At 47.7% G+C, this 10,981-nt stretch overlaps 1 protein-coding gene across 9 annotated transcripts in view; it reads left to right on the plus strand.

Annotated features, from left to right (window-relative positions):
* The window catches only part of AGAP1 (ArfGAP with GTPase domain, ankyrin repeat and PH domain 1), a 306,094-nt gene extending 295,667 nt beyond the window's left edge, over positions 1 to 10,427 (plus strand). For all 9 annotated transcript variants that reach the window (XM_033064417.1, XM_033064424.1, XM_033064423.1 and 6 more), the window contains 2 exons: positions 1,745 to 2,000; positions 2,530 to 10,427. In XM_033064417.1, coding sequence (XP_032920308.1) covers positions 1,745 to 2,000; positions 2,530 to 2,733 — 460 coding nt within the window. In that variant the 3' untranslated portion in view covers positions 2,734 to 10,427. The remainder of the gene's footprint in view (positions 1 to 1,744; positions 2,001 to 2,529) is intronic.
* The last annotated feature ends 554 nt before the right edge of the window (positions 10,428 to 10,981 follow it).

The raw sequence follows: 10,981 nt of genomic DNA on the forward strand, positions 1-10,981 counted from the left end.
TCTGATAGAGGCCAAAAGTTTCTCTCACTCCAAAGATGGTGGGGGGAGAGAAGGATTCATCTGCAGACACTTGACTAAGCTAAAAAAATTATTTCTTATATTATTATTAATATATCTGAGAAATATTTTGCCTTTAGGATATATGGACATATGAAAAATAAATTCCCAGAGCCCTGGTGGGCATTACTGTGGGTGAACAGCACAGGTTGAATCACCTCATTTTCCAGTCTGGCACGTTTTAAACATGAAGTGAATGTGTTGGTTATACTCTGAATTCCTCTGTGTGTGTCTAAAAACCACGTGAGATCTTTGCTAACATCCTTGAAGACATCATCTAGACGGATACTGGGAGCAGAATTGTTGCAAGAATGCCCATTTTACTGCAGATAATTGCATGTTACTTTATCCCTTTCGTGGCACTGGTTCTAGTTTGGCTTTTTACCTTAAAAAATGTAATTAGAAAAACCATGAATTAAAGATTCTGATAACAGAACTCCTTTTCTTCCTCCTCTCCATCTGGAATACCTGCAGCAATACTCCATTTATCAGATCCTGCCATCAAAGGTTAATTTGCAGCTGCCCAAATGGGTTGTGGAGGAGTTTTTTTTGGTGTGTCTTTTAGCTTGCAGGAGTCATGCAGAGGTTTGAGGAAAAAGAAGCACTCTCTTGTGTTAATTTTCTGTTTGCACTTTTGCTCTGAAGAGGAGCCCTGGCCCTGTTTGTGGGGTAAACTGTGGCCAGGGCAGGGAAGCTGTGCCTGCTTTAGGAAGCTGTGCCTGAAAGCATCCAGGCAGGTCACAGCAAGGTCACTCCACATGTCCCAGGAAATTATGCAAAACTAATCCAGATTTGCTAGTGGAAGGAGATGTTTACATAAGTATTTAAAAACAGATTAGGGCTAACCTGACACTAGATTACTGGGAGCAGTGTAAACACGGCTGAAAGGCGTAAACAGAGCTTGGCCTTTTGTACTGCAGAGGAGAGGATCTGTCACCAGGACCCAGTTGCCTGGCTCAGGTGATGTTTATGGTTTTCAGAGGCTGGGCAGATTACCTGAGGGACCTCTAAATGGGACTTTGTCTGGGGCTGGTGCTCTCAGATCATGTAATTGTATGGTAATTTCTGAAATGGTGAGTGGAGGGTCTTGTTTGTAGTCCTTGTTCTGCTGTAACCCGATAGCACCAGAAAGCTTCTGATGGTCCTTTGATACAGCAGGAGGAAAAGGTGCTTCAAAGCACTGGTTTGAATTTTGGGAAAACAAGAGAATCATCCTTATGCCTTTGGGAACATTACTCGACTTGGAGGGGGACAAAGCCCCCATTTGGTTACTTCTGGTCTGGGATACAGAAATTGGGTGCATTTTTTTACTGTGTGTTTCCCAGCATTAAAGTGGAACCTGGCTGCTTGTTGTGTCTCTGGTCTTTGTGACAGCGAGGGCTCTTGCCCTGACCTCTTGCTGCCAGGACTTTTTAAGACCTCCTGGCTGTTGTGATCCTACAACCCTGTGGGCACAGCATCCATCAAGGAGGATCTCGAGCACTGGCTCAAGAACAGCAAAGGTGGACAACACAAATATTGGTAAAAATACAAGGTTTGGGTGAACTGTTCCTAAGGTTGGGATGAACTGTTCCCATGAGGGCTTTCTTGGCATCAGTTTGAGAGGGGAAACAACCTCCTTGTTGGCTGAGCGCTGTTGGCTGCGACACCAGGTGAGAGTGACCTATCCCCTCTCTGCCTTCCCTAGGGAAGAAAAAGAGCTCTGGATACGTGCCAAGTATGAGCAGAAGCTCTTCCTCGCCCCGCTGCAGTGCCTGGAGCTGTCTCTGGGCCAGCACCTGCTGAGGGCCACGGCCGAGGAGGACTTGCGGACAGTGATCCTGCTGCTGGCCCACGGCACGCGGGACGAGGTGAACGAGACCTGCGGGGACGGGGATGGGCGCACGGCGCTGCACCTGGCCTGCCGCAAGGGGAGCGTGGTGCTGGTGCAGCTCCTCATCTGGGTAAGGACTGGCTGCCAGGGCAGGGCAGGGCAGGGCAGGGCTGGGCTGGGCTGGGCTGGGCTGGGCTGGGCTCCTCAGCAGGGCTGGGCTGGGCCCCTCAGCAGGACTGGGCTGGGCCCCTCAGCAGAACTGGGCTGGGCTGGGCTGGGCTGAGCTGGGCTGGGCTGGGCTGGGCTGGGCCCCTCAGCAGAGCTGCTCCTGGAGGGCTCCATGTGTCCTGAGCCTGGGTGTTCCTCACTGCATGCTTCCAAAGGGTGGCACCGTGGTAGAAAAGCGTGTTTCTGCCTCTCCGCTGCTCTTTGCAAAGTGAAGGAGAGATTCCTTTAGCTTGGAATACCACCATGGCAGATTTTGTCCCACACATGAGACTCCCCCCTCGAGAGACACTTTTTCCCTTCGTGGCTCAATGCCACCACACTCATGTTGTCAGGCTGCTCTCCTGCCTGCTCTCCTCCTCCTCCCTTCAATCCAATCCCAAACCCACCCCCGAAATCGCAGCCCCCAGCAGCTCCCTCTTCTCACCCCGCAGTACGGTGTGGACGTGATGGCGCGTGACGCCCACGGGAACACAGCGCTGGCCTACGCCCGCCAGGCCTCCAGCCAGGAGTGCATCGACGTCCTGCTCCAGTACGGCTGCCCTGACGAGCGCTTTGCCCTTATGGCCACCCCAAACCTGTCCAGGAAGAACAACAACCGCAACAACGGCGGCGGGAGGATGCCCACCATCATCTGAGGGGAGCTCGCTCGCACGTTGGCCGAGCCGAGTCGCATCCGCAGCCTCACATTCCTCCATCCCCATCGCAGCTCCGCTCTGTGAGTCTGGTAACTCTCCTTCTCCCTTTTCCCTTCGGTCCATCCCCGAGTCCCAGGCGGAAGGTGGAGAGCGCTAGGGGCCGAGGAGGAGCGCGGGGGGCAGGCCGTTGTTTGGAGGGCACAGGGCCGCGGTGGCAGCGGCGGCGCCCGGGGACACGGCAGGGCGCCGAGGGACGGGCGGGGGGAGAGGCGAGCCGGAGCAGAAGGAAGGAGAGACGGTGACTTTCCCTAACTGACAGTGAAGCACATCAGAACATTTCACCTCTACCGAACGCGGCGACGCCTGGATTTCCATTCTCTTCTCCTGAAGAGCTTGACGGCATAAATCAGAAGCAAGCACAGAGTTTGTCAGGTTTGAAGCTCCTATGATGGTATGTGTCAAATCAGTTGTAGCTAATCTGTCCGGGGAGAATACTGGCTTCATTACACTTGTATAGTTGAGTTCTTCCAGCATTACTGCTGTTTAATAGAACATGATTAGTCATCACGGAGAAAAAAGCATATTAGCTGAGGAGGTAGTTACATGGCACGCTTCGGTGATTGCTTGGATGTGATTGCAATATTCTTAGAAGCATCATATTATCTCAGACATGTTCTTTCGAGCCCTTGGAGCCCTCCTTTCTAAATTCACTGTCATAATTTAGTATCTGTTTAATTTTTCAGTCCAAAGAGAGGAAATGAGTTGCTGAGTGTTATTTGACTGCAGTCTCCTTGGTGTAAAAACAAAATGGAAAAAATAAATAAGAGTAAGCCTGAAACACAAAAAGGAATAATGAATACCGCTATGGAAAACAACATTTCAAGTACGTTTGGTGAAATTAATAAACGCATTAAAGGCTAATTTTTTTTTTTTTTTGGTTATGTTTTCAGCCAGCAGAAATAGGTTCTGTCATTTTGCCAAGGTAAATCGTGTTGAGTTTTTGGTCACTCCTGTGATGCATTGCCTAACTTATACAGATTTTTGTATTGTGTCTCTAGATTCTATGTATTTAAAATCTATTTGAATAAAAAAAAGACCGTAAATATACATTGATTTTTTTTTGTACAGAAAAAATGACATCTCTGTTAATTTATAAACTGTAATGGATGTGAACTAAATAATGTGCAACTAGTTAGGATCTGTGGGTTACAGATCATTATTGTACATTGATAATATTCCCAGCAGTGAACTCTTCTTTCCAAAGCCTGTGAGGAGCAACATATCAGAAGGAGATCACGGCACGTTTGGCACAGGGAAGGAAAAAAAAACATGTGAGATCTTTTAGAAGGGAAAAAAGAGGCTGTTCCTCAGCACTGTAAATATATTTTACTCCAGAAGTCAGGAAGCTTTCACAAGCCAAGACAAAAAGGCCCATTCTGGCTGGGGGAAGATCAGATTTGATTAAGTTCAGAATTGATAGCCTTCACCACGGCGGGCAGGGCAGGCTGCGCTCCGCTCCCAGCCCGGCTGCTTCGCCAAGAAAAATGGCTTGTGGAAGTGGCCTGGACACTTCATTTCAATTCCAACTTTTAATACTTGCTTGGATTATTTTGGTCTTACTGGGCGCATCCCATCTAGCAGGATTCTGGCATGCTGAAGCAGAGGTTTTGGCAGGCAGAAAAGTGATTTTTTTTGTTGTGTTTTTTTTTATTTTAATGGCATATGGCAATGTGGGAATGGGGGCACGTTTATCATGGTGAAAGTTGAAAACTCAACTGAATTTGATGGCAAAGGAGCAATTGTGTGAAGGCAGTGAGGTGCACACAGCACAGTAATTTGCAAATCTACCTGCTCCTGTGTATTTCCCAAGCCTTGGTGGTGCTCTTCCTTGGACTTCTGGGTTTCATTCAGCACACAGATGGGAGGAGCAGCTGATAAATAAACTGAATGTGGACAAAATGTAAAGGAAAAAATGTGATGTGATTATCTTAAGGAAAACAAAACAAAACAAAAAAATGGAAAAATTATGGATTTGAGGTAAAATTGTGACTGAAAAACCATTTTCAAGCTGGAAGCACAGGAATATTGACCAGCTTCTCCTCTTTGGTGGTGTTGTCCTTTTGTACTTTGTTATTTTCTAGACCTTGGAGTATTTGAGGGGAGGGAATCTTACTCCAACCAGCCTAGGCTGACTGCACCAGACACAACTGATTCCCTTCCCACTGGGATACTTCAAAATATTTGATTTTTATTTTTTAATTCAGAACAGGTGTCTGTTTGAACTGCCATTTCTCCACCATTCCTGATGTCTGGTACTTACAGGTGGTCCCTCAGGGAGGGGACAGCCCAGCTGATGTGCAGCTGAAGGGGATGCTGTGAAACCCTCTGTGTGCTGGTGCTGGGAAGCTTTGCCACAGCAGGGATTCAGGAATGGCAATCCCAGAGGTGCTAGAGCTACCTGCTGTTCCCCCCGGGAACATCCAGGGCATTTGTATCCCAAAAACCAAGTGCAGTGTTTCAGACCCATGGTGGGCAGAGTTCTCAGTGCACGTTCTGTGTCAGAGCTGGGTTTTTTCCCTAATTGAGATTATTTTCTGTACATTGTTTGATGCTCTCTCTGGGCCACATTCCTCTGACAAGAGTGAGGGTGATGTTTGAGAAACAAGGGCAACCAGGCAGATTTCAGGTAGACAGATTACATGGTCCTTTCCTAAAAATCTTCTGAGGGCAACCCTTGAAAAAGCACAGAATATTTTTAGGAGAGCAAATTCCAGTGTATTACAGGAAAAATTATGCATCCAGGCAAGCCAGGTAATACTTTAATTAAGTGGTAACACGGTTTCTTTTACCTTAAATGTGGTTTTCCCATGTGTGTTTGCATAACTATGTTGAACAGTGTCGATGGTGGAGTCTGTAGGGAGGATTCCCAGCCCTGCACGTGGCAGAGCTCCCTGGGAAAGTCAGGAGATCCCAGAATATCCAGAGTTGGAAGGGACCCACCAGGTGAGGTCACCCAGGGCTGTTGTCACCAGGTCACTCCTTGCAGGCTGCAGGACAGGGGGAAAGCCCCTCCCTCCAAGGCAGGGATGGAGGAAGCTCTCCTTGGCTGGATCCTGGAGGGGCTTGGCTTCGAGAGCTCCACAGGCTTTTCAGGGGATGTGTTTGCACTTTGCAGAGGCTGCTCTTGGAGCCATCCAGGTGCAGAACCAGGCAGCATCTCCTGGCACTTGGAGATCCCACAGGAATTGTTCCCGTTGCTTTCACTCCATTCTCCCCCACTTTTCCCCTTCCTTGTCTCGTGTTTAGCCACTCTTGTTGCTTTTTTGGAGCCCTCTTGCCAGGCTGTTCACACCCTTTGACCTGTTGGGAACAAAACAAGCCCTAGCTGTGACCCAGTCCATGAGAAATCCCAGCAGAAACCCGGCAGCCAAAGCTGTTTTCTCTGGAAACGGAGTCTGTGGCACTGGTTGTCTCTGCACCCGCACTCAACCCTTCCCCTCATCCCAGATACCTTGAAATCCCCCTTCCTCTGCACTTTATCCATGACTAGAACACTAGGAGCAAGTCAGCCATTGCTGTTTCCAGACTTCCTCCTCTCTTTGGCTAATTGCTGTGGAATTCAGTCGCATGTGTTACACCTGAGCCTCGATATTGCCAGGGAGGGTTCGCTTCTCCTTGCTCTTCATGAAGGAAAAAAGACCTAACCTTGGGAAAATTCAGGGTCCTGCCCTGAATGCAAAGATTTGGCCAAAGGCTTCTGTTACCAGATTTCCAATTTTGGTGGTAAAAAAGGAGAAGGAGGAAAAAAAAGCTTGGAGAACCTTGGTGCTGCTCAGAAAGCTGGGTGAGCTCCTGCAAGGTGGAGAGGATTTTGAAGCATTTGGGCACAGAATAAAATAACCATGTAAACATTACCATTGTTTAATTCACTGTCTTGTCCCCCTTCCCTTAAATTATGTGTGTTAGTGAAAAAAAAAATAAATAAAAAGCTTTAGCTGCACTTGGAGATTTCCCTGGGCCAGAGGAGGCCGAGTCATGTAGGGAGAGGAGTCGAGGTGGGAATGCAGATCCGCGCTTGGAAGTGATCTCTGGCACTGTAATGTAGAATAATTAGATTATATGGGGTTGGAATAGCTTCAGCTTTTATATTTGTATGGAGATCAGGAGAAATGAAGTAATTTGTAGTTTCTAGTATAAAGCAGTGGTAGTGGAGACAAGCACAGATTTCACAAGGGGGTCCCCAGGGGGCCCTTCCCAAACGTCTCGGGGAGCCGCCTTTGCACCTTAACAGGGATGGGTTTTGGGGTTTGTTGTTGGTGAAATGGTCATTTCATGTTTGGTTACGTGGTTGTTGTCAACAAGGGGACTCGAGGGAAAGGAGGAGAGCATTGGGGACCAAACTTTGGGGCAGCTTGGCTGGAGAGGAGAGAACTTCCCCACCCTCATCTAATTATCAGGCATCTTCCTTCCCCCTGCAGAGGCTGCTACACCCATCCTTAGGTGGGGGCTCAGTTCCACACCTTCCATTCTCGATGATTTGTGGGTAAAATTTACTGTGTAGAAAACCTGCTTTTGGATGTTCTTGTGTTTGCTGCACAACAGGGAAAAAAAATAAAATGCTCGGGCGTAAAGCTCTTTTCAAGGTAGAAAAAAACACTGAACTACCCCAAATTAAGAGGTTCTGCAATGGGTTTTGTTCTAAGCTGCCAAAAAAAGAAGGTAGGCTTGAATGGTTTTATTGGAAAATAATCTCCTGTTTGAGAAAAATAATAGAGGTCATAGAGCAAAGCATCCAAAGCTGTAGACGGGTGAATTTGTTGGTTTAGGATATTTGTAGGTTTTGCTTTGTTGTTTAGCATGGGCCAGTTTTTAAAGTAAATATTGGGACAGTTTACCTTGAGTTGACTGAGTCTGTCCCACACTCTACAGGGAGGCTTGAGGGGGTTTGGCCAGGATTGTCAGGAGCTGTGAATAGTTCATGTTTTGAGAGGGGAATTGCATGATTTCAGAAAAGTAAAAGGTTGATTTGGGATTTTTTTTTTTAGGGCCATCTTCAGCCCCAAATCGCCAAGCATGTTTCTGGCCCCATGTTTCATTTCAGGGTGACAGCAAGATGTGTGGGTGAATGAACTCCCATCTTTACTCCCATGTTCAGGGTGGAGAATTTTGCTTGTGGATGGATAAAATAAAGATGTCTTTGTGCATTTCAGCAGTTTTAACCCCTTCATCTCCCCGTGCCTGCCCAGATCCCAAACCCCCGTGGCTCACTCAGGCTGCAGTGGTTCTGTTGGCAGGCACAGCCTCAGCTTTCCCTCATCCATGGGTTTTCTGGATGTGGTTTTATTTTAGCTTCCAGTGCTAAGGACTGGCTGTTTTGCAGTGCTTCAGAGCTTGTTTTTACATCTGTGTGTTCTGTACAAAATGTGAAAGGGGGGTGGGTGGGGGACGCTTCAGGGCATGCTTTGGGGACAGTGGCCACATTGCTTGCTGGCAGTGAATGCACCCTCAGCTCTTCCCCACTTTGCAGAACTATCCATGTGGGTTTTGTTGTTCCTGGGAGCTGAAGTAGCCAAAAACACTTCCCTGGTCCTCAGGAATTGCAGGGTACGAGGAGGAAAACCCCTCACAGAGACAGCTCAATCACACCCCCTCTGTGCTGAAGGCAAACTCCAAACTCCTGCAGGACCAAGGAAGGGTTTTGTGTTCAGTGTTGGGTTTTTTGGCATCTGCATGCCGAGTGTAGGGGTTGAGCTGAGTTGAACCAGTGGATGAAGTGCAGCCAGGGTGTCCTGAGCCCTCAGGTGTCACCTGGAGGTCACTTTGCACTTGCTGTGCCTGTGTGCTGGTGCCTGCTCCTCACACTGCTGTCAGTGATTGTGGGAATGCCCTTAATCACCAACAGGAACTTTGGTTGGATGTTTCCAAAGGGACAGCTGGAGTCAGACCAGCCACTTCCAAGGAAGGGGGACATTGGCTGGAGGGCTGGACAGGTGCAGGGTTGCTGCAGCCTCAGAGGTTTTCTGAAAATCCAGCTCCTTAGCTCCTTCAGGCAGCAGCTCCAGCTTGAGAAAACCTTGAGCTTGGCCTCCAGGACTGAAGGGTAGAAATCCCAGCTCGCTAGCCCTGAGGGTGGGAAGCTCCAGGGAAGGAGATTCTGAAGGTAGAAAGGACAGAGTCTTGCATTTCTTTTTAATATGAATGTGCTTAGACTCATCTTTCTGGCTGAGCCTGAGTGTGGGACCTGCGAGCTGCTGTGGTCCTGCTGCCTTTTGGGGCTTTTGAGGGTAACAGGGAGGTGTTTCCAAGTGAGATGTTCTTAGGAGCCGTCTCCAGGTGGGTTCTTCCCCAAGGGCAGCTCCTCATCCCTCCCTCCACCTGTTCTTGGCCACAACTGGCTCCAAAATGTGGCTGTAGGGGAGCCACAAACCTCAGCTGCAGTGAGCTCAGGTGCTGCAGTCTGGGAATACCTGACCCAGCCTTGCTGGCACCATTTCTATCCTGGATTTGGTTTCTTGTCCTTCCAGGGGCAATCCATAGTGAGAGGGCAGGTCTGGCAGGGCAGAAGGAGCTGTGGAGAGACCATGCCTGAGTGTGCAGAAATGATGGGAGGATCTTTCATTTCCTGCTCCCTCAATTCCTTTGAAATGCTGTGGAAATTCCACCCCACTGGTTTTTTTCCTGAGGTAACCAGGGACTGAGCTGGATTCTCCATTGAATCTGCTGAGGAAAATAGGATGTTCCCATCCTCTGGAAGCACGCAGCTTCATGCAAGTCCCAAGTTTCCAGGGCTTGTCCCAGCTTCCTTTTACTGTGTCACTGTCAAGAGCACCTTTCACCTGTAGACTGCATGTGGGTGCACAGCCTGAGGGGTATTTGGGGGAGGAGAGTCTGCTAAAACACCAGGGACTCATTTTGGGATGTGTTTGACTCGGCTTGGAATGGCCAAGAGCTGGGATCTGCAGCTCCTGCTACCTCCAAACCCCTTGGCTTCAGCAGGATTGAGCATATCCCAAATGCTTGGCCCACACCTGAGCATCTCCAGCCTGTGGCAAATCCAATCCTGCAAAGGCTGGATTTTGTGTTTAGCCCCCAAATCTTTCAAGCCTTTCTGCTTTGTGGTGTTTGTCTTTCCAGTTGAGTAGGGAGGGAGCCCAGGTGAGCAGGGGGCACCTGCTCGGGGTAGAGGCAGGAGATACCTAGCACATGGCAGGCTTCATAGCAAGTTTTGGGTTGTTGGGGTTTGGTTTTTTTTGTTTTGTTTTCTGTTACTGTAAATAATAATGTATAAATGATGATGAGACAGTGTGGAAATTCTAAAAAAAAAAGAAAAAAAAAGTCTTTTGTTGTTGTTTTTATATTACCTCATCCAGCAAGTTTGTTTTACAATGACTCGATGATGCTTTATTTATATTGTTTGTACTGTAATTAAACCGATTGACAAACATTTCACTTTGCTTGTTGTTTCCTATGATTTGGGTTTGATTAAGTATGCCAGTTTGTATTATGTTCCCCTTTCCTCTCTCTCTCTACACGTCGAGATTTTTTGTGTCAGCTGTACAGTATTCTGAATAATTAAAAATAAAAATTAAAATTAAAAAAAAAAAGGAACAAAAAAGCTGTAAAGTACTGCAGAGAGAGGCTGCTATATTGTATAGGTCTCTTTCTAATAAAGACAAGAAAACTTGTTGGTCGCAGCTTGTTCTTTGCCTGAGTCTTCGTGGTTTCCTTCTCCTGTGACTGCTCAGGTCCTGTCACTCTTTGCCAGCAATAAAGATGAAGGATTGTCCAGGACCTGGGATGTCAGAGGAGCCAGTAATGGTGCAAATTGATAAATTAAAAAGCAATAAGTCAGCTGGGCTGTAATGGGTGTGTATCTAAGAGTTCTGGAAGTGCCTGTGGAGTGAGTGACAGATCTCCCAGCCAAAAATATGGGAGCTTTCATTAAAAACAGTTCTTCTCCCCGAGGAAGGGGGCAGTAAATGTTGCACCTTGGCTTTAAGACTCTCTGGAGGTGATCCAAGGAATTAGGCCGGTAACGGTTACATCTGTATCTGCTAAATTGGTCCAAACGATCGTTTAAAGTAAGAATAATAAAACATCTTTAAGGTCAGGATGTGGCATGGCCTGATCACTTCCTTGGAGGGAAGATGTGGCTCTCCATTTGGCTTCTCTGAGCGAGCCAGCCCCAAGCCCTGAGCAAGGGGCAGCTGATTGACATTTATTTACACTTTTAGAGGTCTTGTCCCCA

Source organism: Catharus ustulatus, chromosome 7, assembly GCF_009819885.2.
Source record: "Catharus ustulatus isolate bCatUst1 chromosome 7, bCatUst1.pri.v2, whole genome shotgun sequence".
Taxonomy (NCBI): domain Eukaryota; kingdom Metazoa; phylum Chordata; class Aves; order Passeriformes; family Turdidae; genus Catharus; species Catharus ustulatus.